The sequence below is a fragment of the Bubalus kerabau genome, chromosome 8 (assembly GCF_029407905.1).
Source record: "Bubalus kerabau isolate K-KA32 ecotype Philippines breed swamp buffalo chromosome 8, PCC_UOA_SB_1v2, whole genome shotgun sequence".
In the NCBI taxonomy this organism is placed as follows: Eukaryota; Metazoa; Chordata; class Mammalia; order Artiodactyla; family Bovidae; genus Bubalus; species Bubalus kerabau.
Window position 1 is genome coordinate 52,737,669 of NC_073631.1, and position 22,930 is coordinate 52,760,598.

At 38.3% G+C, this 22,930-nt stretch overlaps 1 protein-coding gene across 1 annotated transcript in view; it reads left to right on the top strand.

Annotated features, from left to right (window-relative positions):
* Nucleotides 1-14,382, top strand: part of NME8 (NME/NM23 family member 8) — a 40,223-nt gene extending 25,841 nt beyond the window's left edge. Inside the window, exons 11-16 of the mRNA XM_055589641.1 lie at nucleotides 647-819; nucleotides 7,750-7,894; nucleotides 8,568-8,675; nucleotides 12,232-12,383; nucleotides 13,248-13,392; nucleotides 14,145-14,382. Of these exons, the coding sequence (XP_055445616.1) occupies nucleotides 647-819; nucleotides 7,750-7,894; nucleotides 8,568-8,675; nucleotides 12,232-12,383; nucleotides 13,248-13,392; nucleotides 14,145-14,382 (961 nt within the window). The remainder of the gene's footprint in view (nucleotides 1-646; nucleotides 820-7,749; nucleotides 7,895-8,567; nucleotides 8,676-12,231; nucleotides 12,384-13,247; nucleotides 13,393-14,144) is intronic.
* Nucleotides 14,383-22,930: the final 8,548 nt, after the last annotated feature.

Below are 22,930 nucleotides of genomic sequence, written 5' to 3' on the forward strand. Positions count from 1 at the left end.
AAAGTAACATTATGGTCATAGATCTCAATACAAAGCAGACAAAAGAGCAAGGATATATAGGAATGGCAAATATGTATTCCATAATTGTGTATAATAAATGATCTAAAATATATGAAATATGAACATGTATAACCTTAAATCCCACAAGTAAATTTGCTTTGTTTACAAAGAAAACCTAAACACATTTTTAAAAATTAAAATCTTACCACATACATTTCCTGATTATAATCCAATAAAGTTGGAAGTAAATAAATAATAAATTTCAAATAGAAAGCATCTTACCTATTTGAAAACATGAAATGTGCTCCTATATTAGCCTAGATTCAAAGACAAGATTATAAGGAAAATTAGAAAGTATCTGGACTGCTTTACATAGAGGAAAGAAAAAAATTTTTTTAAACGTACGTTATTTTGGTGTCTTTAATATACTCTCATGAAATCAAACATGTGATTTCATGTAATTGATTTTTGTGTTGGTTCAATAAAAATGGAATTAAATGCATATTCTTTGATGTAATAGAGATGTAACTTATCTTTATGTGAAGTTCCATATTCATTTGTTTTATTTGTGAGGATATATTATAATTTTAATTTTCAGGCATGATTATTAAACTTCAGTTTATAATTATGTTTTGGATTTCAACAGTTTACAACAATATCTGGAAATACAACAAATATCTCAGTTTTGTGATGTTGAAGAGAATATAACTAATACTAAGTTTATTGATGTCTTAATCCCTGATTTTAAAAAAATTAGAGGCATAAAATTTGAAAAGATACTGGCATTACTTCGACCAGCCCTTGTTAATGAAAGAACAGGTAAGAAATAAAGTGTAAATTGTTTAACTACATTGTGCATATGATTTGAATAATTATATTAAAATACATTAGTTTAAAATTTAACATTCAAGAAAAAGCACTTGAAGTAAGAAACTTAATTGACACTAATTTACTAATTTCTCAATAAAAAGAATAAAACAATTTTATAGTTAAAAAGTTCAGAAAGTGCTTTCTAACCTAGGAATTTGTTAGGGTAGATTTAACATACAAGAATTATTATTGTATATAATTATTATTATAGTTATTATAATAAAGATTAGAAGTATTCATGTCTGAAATGCCTAAGTTCAACACTTAGGTAAACCTCTTATTACTAGTGTGATTTGGAAAAAATGTACTTTACCAAATCTTTCTTCATGTTTAAATTGAGAAGGTTAAAATGAGAAAACATAAAGTGCCTAACACTTAAAACATGCTAGCTATTTTTAACCACACATAATAGAGTATTATGTGAATAGAATATTGGCAGAGCAAGAACAGAAACTATAAAGTAACACTGTTAATTCTTTTTTATATCCAGTGTATGGAAATAAATTGATACTTGTATGTTGACCTCATATTCTCTGACTTGCTAAACTACTTGGTTCTAGGAGCTTTTTGACATCATTTCCTTGAGAATTTCTGTTACTAGGGTTTCTGAAGGCTTTTCAGGTGGCACGAGTGGTTAAGAAGCTGCCTGCCAATGCAGGACACATAAGAGAGGAGGGTCGGGAAGATCCCAGGGGGTAGGGCAAGGCAACCCACTCCAGTCTTCTTGCCTGCAGAATCCCGTGGACAGAGGAGCCTGGCAGGCTACAGTTCATAGGGTCACAAACAGTAGGACATGACTGAAGTGACTTAGCACAGCACAGCACAGGATTTCTGAACATCAGACCTACTTACCTTCTGGGCCAGGTAATTGCTGACGGTGTTGCGTCACGAACGTTGGAAAATGTTCAGCACCATCTTTGGCCTTTGCTCACTTCGTGTCAGTAGCATCCCCTCAACTCCTAGTTGTGAAAATCAAAACACATCTCCAAACATTGTTAAATGCACTTTGAAGGACTGAGAACCACTGATGTAGACAATAATATCTAAAACTTGAGACAGTTTTGCCTCTTTCTTTTTAATACATACACTTTTTATTTCTTTTGCTTGCCTTATTGGACTGGCTGGAACTTCCTGCATGATGTTGAATAATAAGCGAGATGAGAGTACACAAGTTACCTTGCTCCTGATCTTACAGTGAAAGCATTAAGTCTTTTACCATTAAGTGTCATGTTAGCTTTGTATGCCCTTTATTTAGATTAAGGAAATTCTCACCTACTCCTAGTTTGGGGAGGTATTTTTTTAAAAATCATGAATGGATGTTATAGTTTCTCAAAAAAATTTCCCTGTATCTACTGATATTTTTTCCTTGAGTTTAACAATATGGCAATTATTTTGATTTTTAAATATTTAACCAGCCTTGCATTCTCCAGATAAACTATACTTGGTTGTTGTTTATTTTCTTTTACTGTCCTTTTTAACATATTGCTGGGTTTGAATTTTCAATATTTTGTTGGGGACTTTCTTGTAATGTCTTTATCTGGTTTTGGTATTAGGGTAATGGGTAAATGCAGATTTCATAAAATGAGATGAAAGGTAGTCACTGTTTTATGGAAGAGATGGTGTAGAATTGATATCGCATCTTTTTAAAATCTTTACTGGAATTTACCAGTGAAGCTCCCTGGGCCTAGAGTTCTCGTCTTTGGAAAGTTTCATTTGGCTTTTTAAACCTTGAACAATATGTATATTTTTTTAGATAAATAGACTTTATATTTTAGAATAGTTGTTGATCTACAGAAAAATTAAGAAAGATAGTACAGTGTTCCCATATGCTTACCCCCATAATAATTTCTTCTAGTAATATTTTATTGTAACACATTCTTATAACTAGTGAACCAGTATCAACACACTGTTATTAACTAAACTTCATAGTTGATGTTAAGGTTTGCTCTTTGTGTTGCACATTCTGTGGGTTTTGATAAATTCAGTGTCATGTGTCCCTTTTACAGTATCATACATGGTAGAACCACTGCCCTAAAAATCCCTGTTCTCCTATTTATCCATCTCCTCCTCCCAACCCCTGTTGTGATCTGACCTTTTTACTGTCTCTGTAGTTTTGCATGTTCCAGAATGCCATAGAGTTGAAATCATATAGTGATAAATTTCTCTTATATAACTATATACATTTAAGTTTCCTTTGTGTCTTTTTGTGGCTTAAATAGCTTACTTCTTTATAGCTGAGTAACATTATATTGTATGAATATACCAGCATATGTCTAGTTACTTATTAGAGGACATCTTCGTTGCGTTCAGTTTTTGGCTATTAGGAGTAAAGCTGCTATAGGCAGCTTTATTATGAGCATGTAACATTGGTGATAAGAATATCTCTGATGTATTGAGTCACTAGGGTTTTAGGTTTAATTTTCTACACAATATAATCTTTATCCTACCAGCACAACAACCTGCTGCAAAATGCATCTCAGTTCAGTTCAGTCACTCAGTCATGTCTGACGCTTTGTGATCTCAAGGACTGCAGCACGTGAGGCTTCCCTGTCCATCACCAACTCCCGGAGCTTGCTCAAACTCATGTCCATTGAGTCAGTGATGCCATCCAACCATCTCATCCTCTGTTGTCCTCTTCTCCTTCTGCCTTAAATCTTTCCCAGCATCAGGGTCTTTTCCAGCAAGTCAGTTCTTCGCATCAGATGGTCAAAGTATTGGAGTTTCAGCTTCAGCATCAGTCTTTCCAATGAATATTCAGGATTGATTTCCTTTAGGATTGACTGGTTTCATCTCCTTGCAGTCCAAGGGACCCTTAAAAGTCTTATCCAACACTACAGTTCAAAAGCGTCAATTCTTCAGCACTCAGCTTTCTTTATAGTCCAACTCTCACATCCATACATGACTACTGGAAAAACCATAGCTTTTTTGGACTTTTTTAGTAAAGTAATATCTCTGCTTTTTAATATGCTGACTAGGTTGGTCATAGCTTTTCTTCCAAGGAGCAAGCATCTTTTAATTTCATGGCTGCAGTCACCATGTGCAGTGATTTTGAAGCCCAAGAAAATAAACTCTCTCACTGTTTCCATTGTGTCCCCATCTATTTGCCATGAAGAGATGGGACCAGATGCCATGATCTTAGTTTTCTGAATGTTGAGTTTTAAGCCAACTTTTTCGCTCTCCTCTTTCACTTTCATCAAGAGGCTCTTTAGTTCCTCTTCACTTTCTGCCATAAGCATGGTATCATCTTTGTATCTGAGGTTATTGATGTTTCTCCTGGGAATCTTGATTCCAGATTGTGTTTCATCCAGCCCGGCATTTTGCATGATGTACTCTGCATATAAGTTGAATAAGCAAGGTGACAATATACAGCCTTGATGCACCCTTTTCCCAATTTGGAACCAGTCCATTGTTCCATGTCTGGTTCTAATTGTTGCTTCTTGACCTGCAAACAGGTTTCTCAGGATGCAAGTAAGGTGGTCTGTTACCCCCATCTCTTGAAGAATTTTCCACAGTTTGCTGTGATATACACAGTCAAAGGCTTTGGCATAATTAATAAAGCAGAAGTAGAGATTTTTCTGGAATTCTCTTGCTTTTTCTATGATCCAGCAGATGTTGGCAACTTGATCTCTGGTTCCTCTGCCTTTTCTAAATCCACCTTGAACATCTAGAAGTTCACAGTTCATGTACTGTTGAAGCCTGTACATGAACTGCTGAAGCAAAATACATCTAATTGATAATAACAGCTGAGGGTGGAAAGCACTATGATAAGAGATGCCTCACTGGATATCAAATAGGATATGCAGCCCAAAATTGAGTGGAAAGATAAGTATGGCTTAATTAACCAGGGACAGTTGCATAATACTTATGGAAGAAGCACCGTTTATGCAGAGACTAAAAAGTCAAGTTTGAATTAGCCAGGAAAAGGAAAATCTTGAGTAGTTTCAGTGTAGTGCTTGCCACAAAAGTCAGTCTCAAAACTGGGGTGAGAGATTATATACAAAGAAGTCAGAACAATTCAGAATTAAAGAAGTAATATTTGACAGATTTGTAAATGTTATTTTGAGATTGGAAAAATCTGACTGTAGATTAATGCTCATGGGAAGGAACCAACCAGTTGAAGTTACAAGAAAGAGAGAAAAGATTAGGACAGGCCAAGGTCACTGAGAGTCAGGAGGAAATAGTTTCTGTAGCAGATGTATAGGATTGGGCTGAGAAGAGATTTTTATTCTATGTAGCAAGAGAGAAAGAGGGCTGGATAGACACAGATCCAGTTTATAGATTTGTGACAGGAAGTTGAGGGGTTTGTCTTCCGTTACTTGGTTTCTCTGTAAATAAGAAGCAATGTTATTGGCTGAGAGGAGAAGAGGCAACCCTGGTATGGACATGATCCATCCAAGGCCAGCCCTTTTCTTGATCTATGTATGCCATTTCTACCTGCTTTCCTGAGTGTTCCACACTCGAAAATGTCCCTTATTTTCTGGCAAAAAATCACTTTCTCTCTTGTTACTGAGTTTTCCCTGTTAGCTCAAAAACATGGTCCAACATAATAATAAACAAAATTCAATGAAATAAAAACAAAACCAGAAATACCGCCTTGGATCCTCTGCCCCCTCAGCTGACACCCCATTTCTCTACTTCTCTGCAATGGACACTTCTCAAGGAGTTGTCTGTGCTCAGTGAATCGTCTTCTTGACCCTCACCCACTCCTGAAGCCCCTCCAATTGAGCTTCTGTCAGAACTACCCTAGTCAAGTTCACCAATGACCTCCAAATTGCCAAATCTAACTTTCAAATGGCCTGCATTCTGTTCATAGTGCTTAGTAGTATTTAGCAGTTTCTGCTTCCACACTGGTCACCTGGTTTGGATTGCCCCTGAAATCCTGACTCTTGTTCCCGGGAAACAAATACAATTTTTTCAGTTTTTCTGAGCAAAGTAAATCTACCTCCAACCAAGTTGCAAAGATCTCACCTTCTACTCAATAATTTGTTGAAATAATTTTTCCCAAACAAATACAGTTTTCTCCTACAAAGAATTTTGGTAATAGCTGTTAATGTCATAACATATTGCTATTGTGATATGCAAACCATACTGACATTTAAGGATGGCATAAAGGTGTTAATTGAAAAGGGGGAAAAACAAAATTTGAAGTTGGTTAGTCTCTTATCACTATCCCTCTCCCTCTTGCTTGACTCTAGCCTCAGTTTTTGATTATTTTGTGTTTACTATGTTTGCCATTTGGTAGCAAATGGTAATTCATCACTCTTTAAATAAATGTTGACCTTCATTGATATTTAATATTCTGGGTCACCTCAAGAAATTCTAAAGCAAAGTCTATGTGGATTATTTAACTTGAAGAAAACAGACATCTTCACCATATTCTTAGGAATTTTCAAGAAATACAATATACCTCTTTTCAACTCATCTATTGCATCTTTTATTCAGATATAATAGTTTTCTTCATTATAGTTCTTGTTATCTTATTTTTCAAGTAAATATGGGAATATATGTAATGTTCTTTGCTCTAAAGTATTCACTCAATAAAAGGTAAGCTGTTCATAGTTGTTGTTTTAGTGCCAGCTCTTTCTTTTCAGCATTATTCCTAGTTTTTAAGCCCATAGTGAATGACACTTCCCCCCAAAACTTATTTTCTATGTAAGAAAGATAGTGGCTTTTGTAAATGTTTACTTACTGACTCCCTTACTGAATTATAATATTTAATACTATTAACCTTTTAAAAATACTCCTGAATTTCCCAAACAGCTTATATGCAAACACTGTTATCCATTTTGTTAAATTTTGTTATTTTTATGTATGGCTTAGTACTTCCAGAATAACTATTAAATAATTAAAGGCCAGTATGATAACATTTTGCCTTTATTCTACCCCTGACTGCTTTTAATGCCTCCAGTGATTTCAATTATGATGTTTGCTTTAGCTTTTAGGCAAAAATATCTATACTCTAAAATAGTTCTATCTGCCACATGGTACAAAAAGATTTTGAATGTAATCCAATAGCATGTCTTTTGATGGCATATTTTGAAATTTATATTTTGTTTATAAACATGTTTACAGTGGATATATTTAGAATTTTTCTTATATAAACTAGTTTTCATGCTTTTCACAGTCCTCAGGTCCATTAATTTCCCACTTTTTACTCAACTGTATTTCATCTTTCAGTTATCTAGAGCCTATATTTAAGCACATTAAAAAAAGATATGTACCTAGTTATTTTGTTTTCTGAAAGTGAAAATCACTCAGTCATGTCTGACTCTTTGTGACCCCATGGACTTTATAGTCCTTGGAATTCTCCAGGCCAGAATACTGGAGTGAGGAGCCTTTCTCTTCTCCAGGGGATCTTCCCAACCCAGGGATCAAACCCAGGTCTCCTGCATTGCAGGTGGATTCTTTACCAGCTGAGCCACAAGGGAAGCCCAAGAATACTGGAGTGGGTAGCCTATCCCTTCTCCAGTGGATCTTCCCAACTCAGGAATCAAACTGGGGTCTCCTGCTCTGCAGGTGGATTTTTAACCAACTGAGCTATCAGGGAAACCCAACTCTAGAACCCTAGCATATCTGAGAATGTCAGTATATCACCTTTATGTATGAAATAAAACTTATCTGACTGTACACATTTTTAAAAATAAATCCCCCATTCTCAGATCTATAGATTTTGTTTCACTGAAGAACTGGAAATGGCATCATAAATTTGACATGTTAAGAATACTGTTCACCTTAAATTAAAAATCGAATAATCTATTTTTGTAAACTTAAATTTCATATGAGAATGAAATACATTCTATGTCCTTATGATAATATAGTCTGTATTGTGTATACAATCAATAACCTAGCACTTTAAAACTTATGTGACTTTTTATTTAGAGGATGTTTTGAATAAAATTCAAGATGAAGGCTTCAAAATACTGCTGCAAAGACAGATAGTATTATCAGAAGAAGAAGCAAAAACACTGTGCAAAGAATATGAAAATAAAGATTATTTTGGAAATGTTATAGAAAACATGACCAGGTAAAATAGAATTCAGGTTGAGAAAGCGCAGGTTGATTTATGTTTGAATCATTTAGCCTTTTTTTAACCCTGCTTTCTGTTCAAGTTGCCAAACCTCTCAATTCTGTAAAGATGTGCTGAGTTTACTTCTTTGCCAATATTACTTCCATTTTGATTGCCTGCTCAACTGTGTGTCTTCTGTGGTCCCCCCGGAATGTTATTAGAGCAATGCAGGTTCCCAGTGAAGCCTCTGGAGTCTAGTTGAGTTGAATAGCCAGTTTGTGCAGCATCATCAAGTCTAAGTAGACAGCTATGACTGACTCTCAAGGGTTTTGGTAGTCCTAAAGATCACTAGTCCAAGGAGATGAATGGGTTTCTAGCAGAATAAATGAAACAGCAGCTAGACCAGAAAGCCAGCAAGCATGTATAATATAAATCAGCAGGGGCATGGGGACAATACCTGTATTGTCCGTAGACCACTCGATCAGAACCAAGGCCCTTCTTTTCCCTTCCTTTCTCTGCTTCCTTTCTTTGATGAATATACTCTTGAGAGTACACTAACAGAAATTAATTTCATACTCTTAGTAAAAAGGGCTATTTTACTATTTTCATCTAACAAATTCACTTGCATTATTTATATCTATAATTAGCTACAAACCATAGTTTCATTAACTTTTTTTTTCTTTTCTAACAGTGGTCCATCGCTAGCCCTTGTTTTAGTAAGAGAAAATGGCTTAGGACACTGGAAACAGTTAATTGGACCAAGCAATGTTGAAGAAGCCAAAGAATATCTTCCAGAGTGGTATGATTCAGATTTTTTCATGGGAGCCATTTTGATTTCCTTTTGAATATAGGGTACAGAAACTACAGCTCTCATCCAAAGTAGGTTCTCAGGAATGCTCCTTTTGCTGGGTAAGGAGTGGGCTATTTATGACTGAAAGCCCAGCCCAGTGCTAACCTGAATATGGCCAAGGCTTTGCAAGAGAATGTTGTAAGCTGCTTCATTTGGGGCTGAAAATAAGTGGTAGCTACCCAGCCAGAAGTCCGTATCTTGGCAGAAATATCTGCCCCATGCACTGTTTAGGAGAAATTCTTTTGAGAAGGGCATAATAGTCCTGTAGGTTATTTAATTGATACAGGAGTTTTAAGACAATGATGACTAACTTAATATATAGTCTACAATTTGGTGGGAACATTTACAAAGTAATTTACTGATGAGTCTTAGAATTTTGTAATCAGCTCAAAACCTGGCATGTTACCTGTTACCTAGTTCAGTTCAGTCGCTCAGTCATGTCCGACTCTTTGCGATCCCATGAACTGCAGCACGCCAGGCCTCCCTGTCCATCAACAACCCCCGGAGTTCACTCAAACCCATGCCAATTGAGTCGGTGATGCCATCCAATCATCTTATCCTCTGTTGTCCCCTTCTCCTCCTGCCCTCAATATTTCCCAGTATCAGGGTCTTTTCCAGTGAGTCAGTTCTTTGCATCATGTGGCCAAGTATTGGAGTTTCAGCTTCAATATCAGTCCTTCCAATGAACATCCAGGACTGATCTCCTTTAGGATGAACTGTTTGGATCTCCTTGCAGTCCAAGGGACTCTCAAGAGTCTTCTCCAACACCACAGTTCAAAAGCATCAATTCTTTGGTGCTCAGCTTTCTTTATAGTCCAACTCTCACATCCATACATGACTACTGGAAAAACCATAGCCTTGACTAGATGGACCTTTGTTGACAAAGTAATGTCTCTGCTTTTTAATATGCTGTCTAGTACCTGTTACCTAGAGGCACTTTAAAAAATATTTTTTGATCTTAGCTGCTGGGCTTGGTCTCAGCCAAGGGAAGGAGATAGCATCTCATTCATCTCTGTTCCTGGCATGTAGCTGATGGAAACAAACTGACTTGCAATTCACCTAAATTCTTTGTGTTAATTTCAGAGTAGGATTGAATTCAGGGGAAGAAAAGCCCTCCTTCAAGTGAGCAAGAATAAAGATGCTTCGTCAAACACAGGAAATGTTTGCATCCATGCTACCACAATAAATAACAGGACTTATGAGACATCATGTATATAGAGTTGAAGTGTTTTCTTTGGGGTATAAGATCTTGAGTTGGACTTGTCCTGAAGGAGGCATTTTGTACTCTTTTGACCCTCCTCTCTTATGTCTTTGTTCCTGTGCCAGAAAATTACTGTAAAGGATAATATGGCTTGGACACTCTTTATGTGGTATGAGCAGGGTGCCATAGAACCTCTTAATGAAATGCAGCAGAGAATGCAATACATGGCATCAGAGAGAAGAATCCTTATCAATACCTGGCCTATACAAAGCAGAGACATTACTTTGCCAACAAAGGTTCATCTAGTCAAGGCTATGGTTTTTCCTGTGGTCATGTATGGATGTGAGAGTTGGACTGTGAAGAAGGCTGAGCACCAAAGAATTGATGCTTTTGAATTGTGGTGTTGGAGAAGACTCTTGAGAGTCCCTTGGACTGCAAGGCGATCCAACCAGTCCATTCTAAAGGAGATCAGCCCTGGGATTTCTTTGGAAGGAATGATGCTAAAGCTGAAACTCCAGTACTTTGGCCACCTCATGCAAAGAGTTGACTCATTGGAAAAGACTCTGATGCTGGGAGGGATTGGGGGCAGGAGAAGAAGGGGACAACAGAGGATGAGATGGATGGATGGCATCACTGACTCGATGGACACGAGTCTGAGTGAACTCCAGGAGTTGGTGATGGACAGGGAGGCCTGGCGTGCTGCGATTCATGGGGTCGCAAAGAGTCGGACACGACTGAGAGACTGATCTGATCTGATCTGATACATGTAGGCACACTCTTCTAGAAATTCTGGCTCCAAATATGGAGGCTACATACCAGCACAGAGACATTTTCTCCAAGTGAAGGCACTCAGTAACTGTCCCTCTTCTCCCCACTATTATAGTGAGAATTTAAATCCTAAGCCCTTATGATCCCTAATGTTGCCACAAGTTCACAATGACTCTTAGCCATTATTTTTGATTGCCTCCTTTTCTAAGTTGCCTTAGAAATAACTCCTGCACTTGGGCATCAGACTGTTTACTCTCCCTTGCTTAATCTGAAATATGGTCACTTGCATACAAGAGAAACATAGCAATCCTTCTCTGCTATCCTTACATGCAAACACACACACACAGACACTTTTTCCAAATACCATGTCTAACAGCCTAATAGAGGGTCTGCTTGTAGTTCTCTGCATTGAATGGATTCAGTTCTGGTGATGTATCATTCATTGTACAAATCTCCCTGACAATCACAGGCTCTTAGTCTACAAATATCTTCAAATCAGAGATGTGAGAGCAGCCAAGGGCTGAATGGGAAGGTCACGTTAGATAAGGAAATCTGAAATGGTCACTGAAAAAATTAGAGATTTTACCAGCTGAGCCACAAGGGAAACTCAGAGATAAGAAAGGGGTTTTAAAACTTAGGACAGAAAGCCAAGTTTCCAGTGATGTCAGTCTGTTAACAGGAAGGGAGATTATTTGCTGTGGCTGGATTTTGTGGGTTGCTTGCTCAGGGCTATGTTTAAAGGGCAGAAAATCAATGAGCAATGAACGTCACTTCTACTGAAATATAAATAGATAAGCAGAGGGACAGAAAGAAAAGGGTGCAACTGGAAAACACTGAGGAATAACGGTTGACTTTGGAGATGTGTATTCATCTATCGTACAAAAACAGAACTGGAAGAAACTACCCCAGCAGGGCTTGTCCATTAACATCAATGTCACTTCTGCCTTGTTCCACAAAGCTGTTTGGTATGCTCCTCTTTCAGTGCTGCTTTCCTTACCTGGAGGGTTCCACTGCCATGTCTCCTGGATTCAGTGTTTATAATTTGGTATCTTTGGAATAGGTCAAATGCCATCTCTAGTGCTTGATATTATTTAGTGATTAAAGAAGGAGAAGGAATTTATTGACAGCTTAATATGTCCCATAAATTTCAAACACATCATCAGATTACATCTTCAAAGACTTCCAAAACAGGGTTTATTATCATATTCATATTTGAGACAACTGAAGCACAGACAAGGAAAATAGTTGATCAGTATCATGTAGCTAGCAAGTGATACCACCAGAATTCTATATTCTGTTCTTTTCCACTGCACCAGGGTGTTCATTCCATCTTTGATAGTTGTCAGTATCCATTATCATGATTACTGAAATGTTCAACTCCTTTCTTTCTAATGACTGCTACCTCCTTAAAGGTAATAGCATGCCCCAAGCCATTCTGCAGTTACTTCCTTCTGTAGAATGCAAATATGAAGTTTTACACTGTGTTATGTTATTTTATATGTTATAACAGTTTTTGACTTGACTTCTTTTTCAAAGTTTATGCGCACAATTTGCAATAGAAGGTTTGCCTATCAACCAGTTGTACGGAAGTGATTCACTAGAAGCTGCTGAAAGGGAAATACAATATTTCTTTCCTCCTCAACACACTGTGGCACTGATTAAACCTCATGTAACACAAGAACAAAGAGGTAAATATATAAAGATAGAACCAATGTATACGTTTTTCTTCAACTTCTGTGGAATTTTGCAAAGTAAAGAAAAGCTGAAAGAATAAAGCAATGAACACCTTCATTATCAGGCGGTAGTGCTCCAAGTTTAGGCTGTGAGAGATTTTGACCAGATTTCCTTTATTTAATCACCTTAATGGTGCCCTGCCAGTTCAGTGAGAAGAGTTCAGGTTGGCTGTCTCTTCCAATCTATATCTAGAAGTTCTATATCCAAGAAGTTCCTTGGCATTTGCAGTGTGGAGATGAAAACATGTCTTCACTTTTGGCATAGAAACAGATTTCCTCATTTATAGACCACTAGACATTTCAGGTGGTTTCTGGAAAGATGGATCCCAGAAACTGAACATCTACATTAACATATTGAAGTTCTTCTGAATGTCCCTCTGGTGCCTTTTCAGTTTAGTTTAGCACAGTTTTGGTTTTTTTAAAACCACTGTATGCAAGTGATACTATGACCTTCCTTAGTTATTGAATCGGAGAAGGCAATGGCACCCCACTCCAATACTCTTGCCTGGAAAATCCCATGGGCGGAGGAGCCTGGTGAGCTGCAGTCCATGGGGTCTCGAAGAGTCGGACACAACTGAGCGACTTTATTTTCACTTTTCACTTTCATGCATTGGAGAAGGAAATGGCAACCTATTCCAGTGTTCTTGCCTGGAGAATCCCAGGGACGGGGGAGCCTGGTGGGCTGCCGTCTATCGGGTCGCGCAGAGTCGGACACGACTGAAGTGACTTAGCAGTAGCAGCAACAGTTATTCAATCTACTTAAATACAGAACAAAAATGGAGGCAATCTGCAAGACTATCAAATATCTGTTTTCCCTAGAGGATATCATGAAAATTATTAAAGAGACTGGATTTGATATAACACAGATGAAAGAAACACTCCTAACTGAAGAGGAAGCAGAGAAAATTTATTTTAAAATAAAAAGAAAAGCGTTTTATAAGGATGTCTTGGATGTTTTAGCTGAGTAAGTTTCTGATATATAAAAGTTCTTTGCATTGTAGACATAGTAACTGTTTGTTATAGAAACTTTGAAAAATACAAAAAATTCATTAAAATATTTTATCCAATCTAATTAATGAGAAAAGCACCCTGGTAATATTTGGAGTTCATGTTTATGCTAATTCCTTTTTTTCTTCTCTGTTTTCTGTTTCTTTGTTTCTTTAGTTCTTCACATTAAATATAGAGGCTATCTACTTTTAAATATCTGCTTTGCCAACATGTTTGATCTTTGCCTTAGTTTCCTTATCCATAAAATGGGGATGTTAATAGGACCTACCTCATCGGCACTGTTGTGAAGGCTAAATAATTGATACATTGAAAGTAACTGGAATAGTGCCTAGCATGTATCCCTAAAATTAAAAAAAAACAACAAACATTCTTCTAGAACAAAAATCCTATTGAAAGGGACTTCCCTGGTGGTCCAGTGATTAGGACTCTGTGCTTCCACTGCAGAGGGCACGGGTTCAATCCCTGGTGAGATAACAAAGACCTAGCAAGCCATGCAACATGGCCAAAAAAAAAACCCAAAAAACCAGAAAACCTATTGGGTGAGGGAGAAGTTAAAATTTTTTTAAAAAAGCAGAAAAATCACACTGATGAGGACAAAGAATAAAGATGAGCTCTCTGGATGAAGCTGTGGCATTCTGTCTTTAGCTGTGTATTCAGTCTCTACAGTTACCAATAGTCCAAGTCTTCTGAAAGCATTCTTGTTTGCAGGGGTACATCTTTGGTCATGATTCTGACCAAGTGGAATGCTGTTTCAGACTGGAGACGATTGATGGGTCCCACAGACCCAGAGGAAGCAAGACTACTGTCCCCAGATTCTATTCGAGCCCAATTTGGAAAAAATATTTTGAAAAATGCTGTCCATGGTGCATCTAATATGGAGGAGGCAATGGAGACGATTAGTAGAATGTTTGAAGACTTTGTTCCTGAGAACCTTGAGGAAAACTAAAGTACAGTACCTCTTGAATTATTATTATATCTCCTTATTACAGTGGCTAGACCTAGGACAAGGCTGGTCCATAAAGACCAGAGTTCTCCCCATACTCCTGAATCAACTTTATTTCCTGCCAGACACACTCTGCAGGTCTGTAGCAGCCTGGGAGCCTTGTAGATGCCAGGGACCTGAGAGACAGTAGGGCAAGTGAGACATCTGTGGATTTGCCAGCCTTGGTTTTAAACCTATGGGTTGGCAAGCCCTGGTCTCCAGCTGTGTCTGTGCCATCTGCTATGACTCAGTCTCATCAGTCTCTCTCCTTTCTTCCCCTCCACTTCTTCACTCTGAGTGGTCAAAGTCTCATTCAGAAGCCTCAACTCTATCCTTTAAGTGTCTGGAAACTTGGAGCCTATTAACTACCTGTGGGTACTATATGACCATGGAATAGAATAGAATATTAGAAAGCATAGAATAAAAGGCAATCAGTTCTATTCTTTGGCAAAGAGGTGCTTATTGGGGAGAGGAAGTTACATAAAATGTATGTGAATTGAGTCTTGCTTAGTTGTTGATTGAAAGCTTTTCCATCTTGGACAATATGGGAGATAAGAGTGTAAGACAGATAATTTTCCCCATAAAACCTACTTTCTTTCTTTAGTTTCAAAGAGAAGGCTCACAAATGTACACCCATGTGGCTCTGGTTGCTGACTTGAATGTGGAGTACAGTCCCCACCTGGACAAGCCAAACTGAGAATCAGCCTCCAGAGCATAATGAAGAAACAATGTGAAATGGAGCAATCCCTTCACACCCAACTGGTTGCTCAGGGAGAGATGAGCAAGCACATTGATTCCTAATATTATTGATAAGCTATGATTTCTCTAGATATAAGAATGTTGTATTAATAGATTATGCATAGAAATAAAGGTAAATTCTGGCATAGTGCAGCTCATTTCATTAGTCTAGCTCAGTTATAGACCAAAGCATGATGGTACAACCCTTGACCACTTATGTTGGAAAAATAGGTATTGTATATCTGCTTGAACTGTGGGTTCTTAGTTAATACAAAACTATGGGTTCTTGGTTAATAAATAATAATTAAGGTTACCTTCAGGGAAATACAAATATGATGAGGAGACAAAAATCACAGAAACAATGTCTGATTATAACTAATTATTAAGCATGTCAGTGATGAGTGCCTGTGGAGCAGGTGGTGAGTAGAATTACATTCTGTTTATAGTGTCTATTAGAAATATAGTGTAGATCTAATGTCAACATACCTCCCTCCCTTTTGTGATGAGGGAAACATTATGAATAATATGGGGGATTTTTAATTAGTGTATATTTCAGTGCTGAATTGATAGGTGTGTGTTTGATGGGTAGGAACTGGAGAATGTAATGGATCAAATAGATCTTGAAAAATGGGTAGGATTTTCAAAATCAGAGGTAAAGAAGCAAGAAAGGAGTTTTATACACACACACACACACATACACAGGCTTCCTTGGTGGCTCAATTGGTAAAGAATCCACCTGCAATGCAGGAGACCTGGGTTTAATTCCTGGGTTGGGAAGATCCCCTGGAGAAGGAAATGGCAACCCACTCTGGTATTCTTGCCTGGGAAATCCCATGGACAGAGGAGCCTGGTAGTCTGCAGTCCATAGACTCACAAGAGTTGGACATGGCTTAGTGACTAAAGCACGACTACCACTACACACATATATTCACATTTTGCTGGTTTCTGTCTTATGCTGTCACTATATCATAACTCTCAGGGGGCCAGTATTGTGGGTATGTTTCAGACATTCAAGAATCATTTGGCTCTTTTTGGACACTGTTGCAGGGCTGTATATACACAGTGCTTGTCCTAAAGGAGCTTAAGACTCTAAAGGCTGGAGATGGAAAATTAATATGTGTTCTAGGATTCTTAGAGGTAAGCACAGAGTGAGCAGATGCATATATGTGACACAGAGGGAAAAAGAGATTGAAGTTATACAGAGAGGAGGCACTGCAGTAATCAATGTGGAAGTCAACAGCAACACAAAATAATGTGGAAATGTGAGTTAGTGACAAGTGAAATAATCAGAGAATTTTTAGAAAGCTGCATGGCACCCACAAGACTTGATAACTGGCTACAGTTCTACCGCATTACAGTTGAATTGTCAAAAGCCAAAAAAAAAAAAAGAAGACTGAAATTAGAGAGCAATAAGAGAAAAGCACTTGTTATGTACATGGAATCCACAATAATAGCTGATCCTCATCAGAAATCATGGAGGCCAGAAGGCAATAGGATAACACATTTAAAATACTGAAAGAAAAAAAAAATCAACCAAGAAGCCTATACCTAGCAAAACTATCCTTCTAAGACATTCCTAGTTAAAAAAAAAAAACAACAAAAAACTAAAGGAATTCATTACTACTAAGTCTGCTCCACAAGAAATGCTAGAGAGGGTACTTCAAACTGAAATGAAAGGTCACTAGACAGTAACTCACACATGAAGAAATAAAGAGCACTGGTAAAAATGTAAAAGCTAGTATTACTGTACTTTTGGTTTCTAACTCTTTTTGCCCTCCTATGGTATCAACATATAAAAAAGATGATAAAATAATGATTATAAATATATATTGATGGGCACACAGTGTACAAATATGCAGTATGTGCCAACAATAATATAAAAGGGGAGAGACAGAAAAGTTTAGGAGAAAAGTGTATATTATTAAAATAAATACTAGTGGTGTATTCCATTATATACTATTGAAATTGGTATTCTTCACAGTAGGTTGTTATAAGTTGTTTTTTGTTTTGCTTTGCTTTTGTTATGAGTTTTAGAATGTTAATTGCAATTTCTGAGGAACCACTGAGAAGTTTTATAAACTACTAGGAAAAAGAGGGAAGCAAAATGGTGTGCTAAACATAAAAAGTCAACCAAGTGAAAAAGAGTAAAGGAAGAACTGAGGAAGAAAAGCACACAGGACATATAGAAAACAGATAATTAAATGGCAGACATAAGTCCTTCCTAATCAGTAAGTACCTTAAATGCACATGGGTGAAAGTGAAAGTATTACTTGCTCGTCGTGTCCGACTCTTTGTGACCCCACGGACTGTAGCCTGCCAGGCTCCTCTGTCCATGGGATTCTCCAGGGGGTCATCCTGACCCAGGGATCGAACATGGGTCTCCTGCATTGCAAGTAGATTCTTTACCATTTGAGCCACGAGGGAAGTAAAATGAAAGTGAAAGTCACTCAGTCGTGTCTGACTCTTTGTGACCCCATGGACTATACAGTCCATGGAATTCCCCAGGCCAGAATACTGGAGTGGGTAGCCCTTCCCTTCTCCAGGGGATCTTCCCAACGCAGGAATCAAACCCAGGTTTCCTGCATGGCAGGTGGATTCTTTGCAAGCTGACCCACTAGGGAAGCATGGAGTAAGTTCTCCCAATTTAAATGTACATGGAGTAAGTTCTCCAATTTAAAGGTGGAGAATAACAGAATGGATTAAAGCATGTGATCCATTAATATGTTATCTTCAAGAGACTCACTTTCAATCCAAAAACACAAAAAGCTTGAAATTAAAAAGATGGAATAGAATATTCCATGCTAATAGTAACTAAAAGAAAGCTACGGTACCTATATTATAATCAGAAAATTATATTTGACATCAAAGAAGTTTATGCAAAAGACAATAAAGGACATTAGATATTGAAAAAGATTCAATTATCAATAAATTACAATTATAAACATATGCACAATAACAAAAGAATTCCAAAATACATGAAGCAAACTTTGACAGAAGAGAGAAATAAGTTCCACAGTAATAGCTGGAGACTTCAATGGAACTCTTTCATAATAATAATGGATAGAACAAGACAGAAGATCAGCAAGGAAATGGAGGACTTCAGCAATACTATAGTCCAATTAGACCTAAATGACACACTGTTATTGCCTCAGGACTGGTCCAGGACTCCAGTAGCATTAAAGCCAAAACTCTTAATAACCAGCAGATGGCATGCTTCACTCAGTTGTACATAGCTGTTCAAAGATTTTAAAAGCAAGACATAGGGACAGGCTATTTTTTTCAGGTTGTAGAATTAGGTTTAAGTAGTCAGAAATATAATAATCAATGTCCAAAGAGATATATTCAGTTAAACTTTAGTTTATGTTGGTGTTGGTCTTGAGGGGTTTGAACTTAGTAAAGTGGTATGCAGCAGCATGAGGCAGGCATCTGGGGGCTGGGGTTGGTGGTATCTGGGAGTATATTCTTCCCCAGAGGAAGAAAGGTTAGAAAAGACTAGAAAATTGCCAGGGCTCCAGCTCACTGGATCTTGAATCTTACCTGGACTTTAGGCAGCAGATGTATGTCATTGGCCATTGTGGCTGAGGTAATCGGTGTATATACCTTAAAGCAGTGGGCTGAGATATGTAAACAAGATGAGAAGCGCATGATGGTGGGACCATGGGTCCAAATACAGGGACTAGCTCAGAAGGCAGGCAATGGTGTGTCTGTGAGGGAAGGAAGCACCTCTAACCTGACAGCCAGACAGAGCCGGGGATGAGTCTCATCTTCATGAACTATACAGTACAGAATAATCTCCAGCCTCTGGCACTGGATCAGTCATGCACCTTGACCTTGAAGCCAGAGTTTCCTTCATTGCCCTACTTAGCCCTTGTAGCCTGTTTCTAACATAGGAGACCAGAAGCATTGTTGATTAGAGGCTACTACCTTCCATGATACCCTACCTGGATCCTGTTCCTTGTAAGCAGATGCTTTGCAGAAAATGGACCAGTTCCCTAAAATGTGCTCTGCTCTATTCTATGGCTCTCTCCCTGGAGTCTGTTAGCCCTGAGACACCAAGAGTTGATCTGTTGCTAATGATGCTTGCCTGTACAGTGTTCTAACTTGCTCACCCCTTGGAAGTTACTCTGAGAGACCTCCAAAGCCAGTTCTTTTTTCAATGCTTTTAAGAAAGAAGAAAGTTTACTAAGCAATGGTTTATGTGATTTTCAGCTGCTAAAATATTTCAATGACATAATAAATACTTGAAATTATTAGATGACTAAATGGTTAATGAATTTTAAAAATCCATCTGTTTGATTCAACAACAGCATTTGAGAGATCCCTTGATACCATGATGAAACTTTATTCATAATACCATGTTTTGCTTAACCTCAGTGTTCTGAACCTCATACTGTTATTCATGTTATTACAATTTTGTGAGATTTGGGATCGGCCCTCTGGCTATGAGTCTTCTCTCTTATCTAAATGTAGTTGCTGATCAAGTATGCTCCTTTTCCCTCTAAAATATATCACTTATGTGATTTAAATTTGCCATTACAAAATGGTTCTCATCTAGATATTACAGCTGCATGTTAGAACTACTAGTTATAAAACTACTCTCATACAAATATTGCAACTAGATATATTAGACTTACGCCTATACTGCCTGAAGTTGTAAAGGCAAAATTACATACCATAGAGATTCTTACTGCCATTGACATCCTTTCAAAAAAGGTTTCTTTACATGCTAGTAGAAACAGACCTCTCTTAGATAGAAGAGTAAATAATGTAAGATATGTAGGATATGAAGGCAGAACTGTCCCTGGGAGACAAGGGAGTCCCTGATGGCTGGCTTGGGTCAAGGTTCCCAGTAGTCTTGACAAGCCTTCCTTAGACACTGAAGCAGCCTGGAGTGTTTCTTCCCCAACTTTCTGTCCATCTTCCTTCTGTCTCAGCTCTCCCAGCCTTATTCAACTCCCTCCTCACTCTTTTTCACAGGTGTTTCCTCTAATAGGATCCATATTTGATTGAATTCCATTTTGGTGCCTGCTTCTCTGAGTACCCAGACTAACACACATGTAATCAATAAAAGTTTTCATGTCTACCTGGCTTGCTGCTACTGCTGTTGCTAAGTCGCTTCAGTTGTGTCCGACTCTGTGCTACTCCATAGATGGCAGCCCACCAGGCTCCCCCGTCCCTGGGATTCTCCAGGCAAGAACACTGGAGTGGGTTGCCATTTCCTTCTCCAGTGCATGAAAGTGAAAAGTGAAAGTGAAATCGCTTACTTGTGTCCGACTCTTAGCGACCCCATGGACTGCAGCCTACCAGGCTTCTCTGTCCATGGGATTTTCCAGGCAAGAGTAGTGGAGTGGGTTGGCATTGCCTTCCCTGATACCTGGCTTAAATCCATACTATATTTCATCACCCTCTTTCTCTCTCTGGTAATATGTTTGTGCATACATGCTAAGTCACTTGAGTCATGTCCAACTCTGTGTGACCCTATGGACTATAGCCTCCCAGTCTCCTCTGTCCATGAGATTCTCCAGATAAGAGTACTAGAGTGGGTTACTGTGCTCTCCTCCAGGGGATCTTCCCACACACGGATGAAACCTGCATCTTGTATGTCTCCTGCATTGGCAGGTAGGTTCTTTATCACTAGTGCTACCTGGGAAGGCCTAATATGTTTACAGTATTTTCTAATTATAAAAGCAACACATGTTCATTAGACAGAGTACAAGGAAGCATTTATGGCTTGTACTCTTCTGTGCCACATTTTTTTTTCCTGGTTCTGAGAACTCAGTAACAGTAGGAAATTATCTGTGACATGAAAATCTGTCCTCCCCTCATGCCTGGGGAGCCACATTCAGAAGTCCATTCTCACAAGTTATTGACAAAATAAACTAGTCATTCATTGCCCAGCTGCCTGGAATGTGGAGAATGTTGTCAGTTGAGGGCTCATAGATGAAAAGAGACATCAAGTTTTCAGCTCAAATTTATGTTATAAGAAGGTGAAGACAATCTTAGTAAGGAGCTGGAAAATCACTTTGATACACCTATGGGCCAAACATTCTGCAGGATGACTGACAATAGGATCAAGAACTTTCCTGGCTGGGCATCCTCCTCGGCCCAGCAATGTCCCTTAAATGAACTTATCCCCCAGGACTAACTAAGGATGTGCATGGATATTAGCTGTCAAGCTGTTTGAGTTATTCAGTACATACAGTTAAATCTCTAATAATATGAAGGTCTAAGTGATGCTCATCATTGAATACCTCATGGCCATTATAAATAAGCTGGCCTGGGTTTTAGTGATGTGAGAGCTAATTCAAATAAAGGGCTGAGTGAAGAAGGCAGGTTATGAAACAGTATAACCCGTATAATAGGTTTTGTTTTTTATCATATAAATGCACAGAGGGAGACTGCAAACTGCGAGAGGAGTGACTGTCAGGAAGTGGAAATTTGGACACAGACCTACCCATAGGAACACTGTGTGACTACCAAGGCACAGGAGTTATCCTGCCTCAAGCCAAGGAATGCTCAGGACTGCTGGCAACCTGCAGAAGCTAGGGAAAAGGATTTGGTAACCAAACTGATGGATGCTGAAGGAATTGGAAGTTTTCTGAAGGAAGTAGCTACAAGGTGGTGGAATCGAGGGACCCTGGGCTTGCCTCTTCTCATGAACACACCCAGACTGCAACTAACTACCAGACAATCATCAGTAACAAAGATTGGAGCCTACCCAAAATGATATTCTACATCCAAAGAGAAAAACCCAACAAGATGGCAGGAAGGGTGCACCGTTATACAATCAAACCCCATCCCCCCAGGTGAGCGATTTACCTCTCATAAGTATTTAGGTGGAAACAATATTTTAAGGGAGAAAAATTTGTGGCTCTCACACAAAACCCACTTCCACACTTGTTATATTACTCTCAGTGTGGGCTGATGTTCATTTTCAACTTTTTTATAACAAATAAACAGTGATTATCAATTAAAGTAATTAATGTACCTTATTAAGTTGTGATATGCAGTATATGATTTCAGTTAAATATTCAAATGAAACAGTGTTTAAAATTGTCAAGCCATTTCCAAACTCTCGTTACATCATTTTGCACTTAAAAAAAAGTTTTGCAGGGAGTTTTTTCATTTCCATTGAGAGTTCTAACTCCCCTCCCCACCCTCCAAATTCCTACTATGCTAAGGAGGTAATCTAGGGTATCAATGGCTTTTCATGGACTTTCCTAGATTTCTTTAGATGCTATCCTAAATACCTGTCTGGTTTTCCTTAAGGGCCAGAGTGGTTTGTTTTTTAGACAGAAACACACATGGAGTATTTTATTGATACCTCTGTGTGGGTGTTTATATTGGATTCCTTCAGCTCTATTGCCGTGGGGTAACAGGATGCAGATGAAGTTACACTTTCTGGAGGAGATGGGTGCCCGTGCCAGCACTCTCATTAACGCTGTTTTCTTCTCTCTGCCCTGGCTTACCCACACACCTCACCTCTGTGTCCCAAAGCCTACAGAGATGAAATTAAATTATCTGTTTAATCATTGTGTGTGAATGCAACATGTAACTTACCCTTACTCTGAGAAGCAGCAACAATGGTACATCTAAAGGAGATTTTACTCTTAAGCTTGCAGTTTGTTCTTCTATATCCTTGAGTAGTGGATGGACAAGTGACTGCAACTGTCTTTTCCAAGTACGGAGCTGGTGTGTGGCAAGGGTGCCATAGCAGGCTGAAGACCAGGGGCTCTGGATCCTGACCCTCCTACCTCAGGCCCAAGGCACCCTT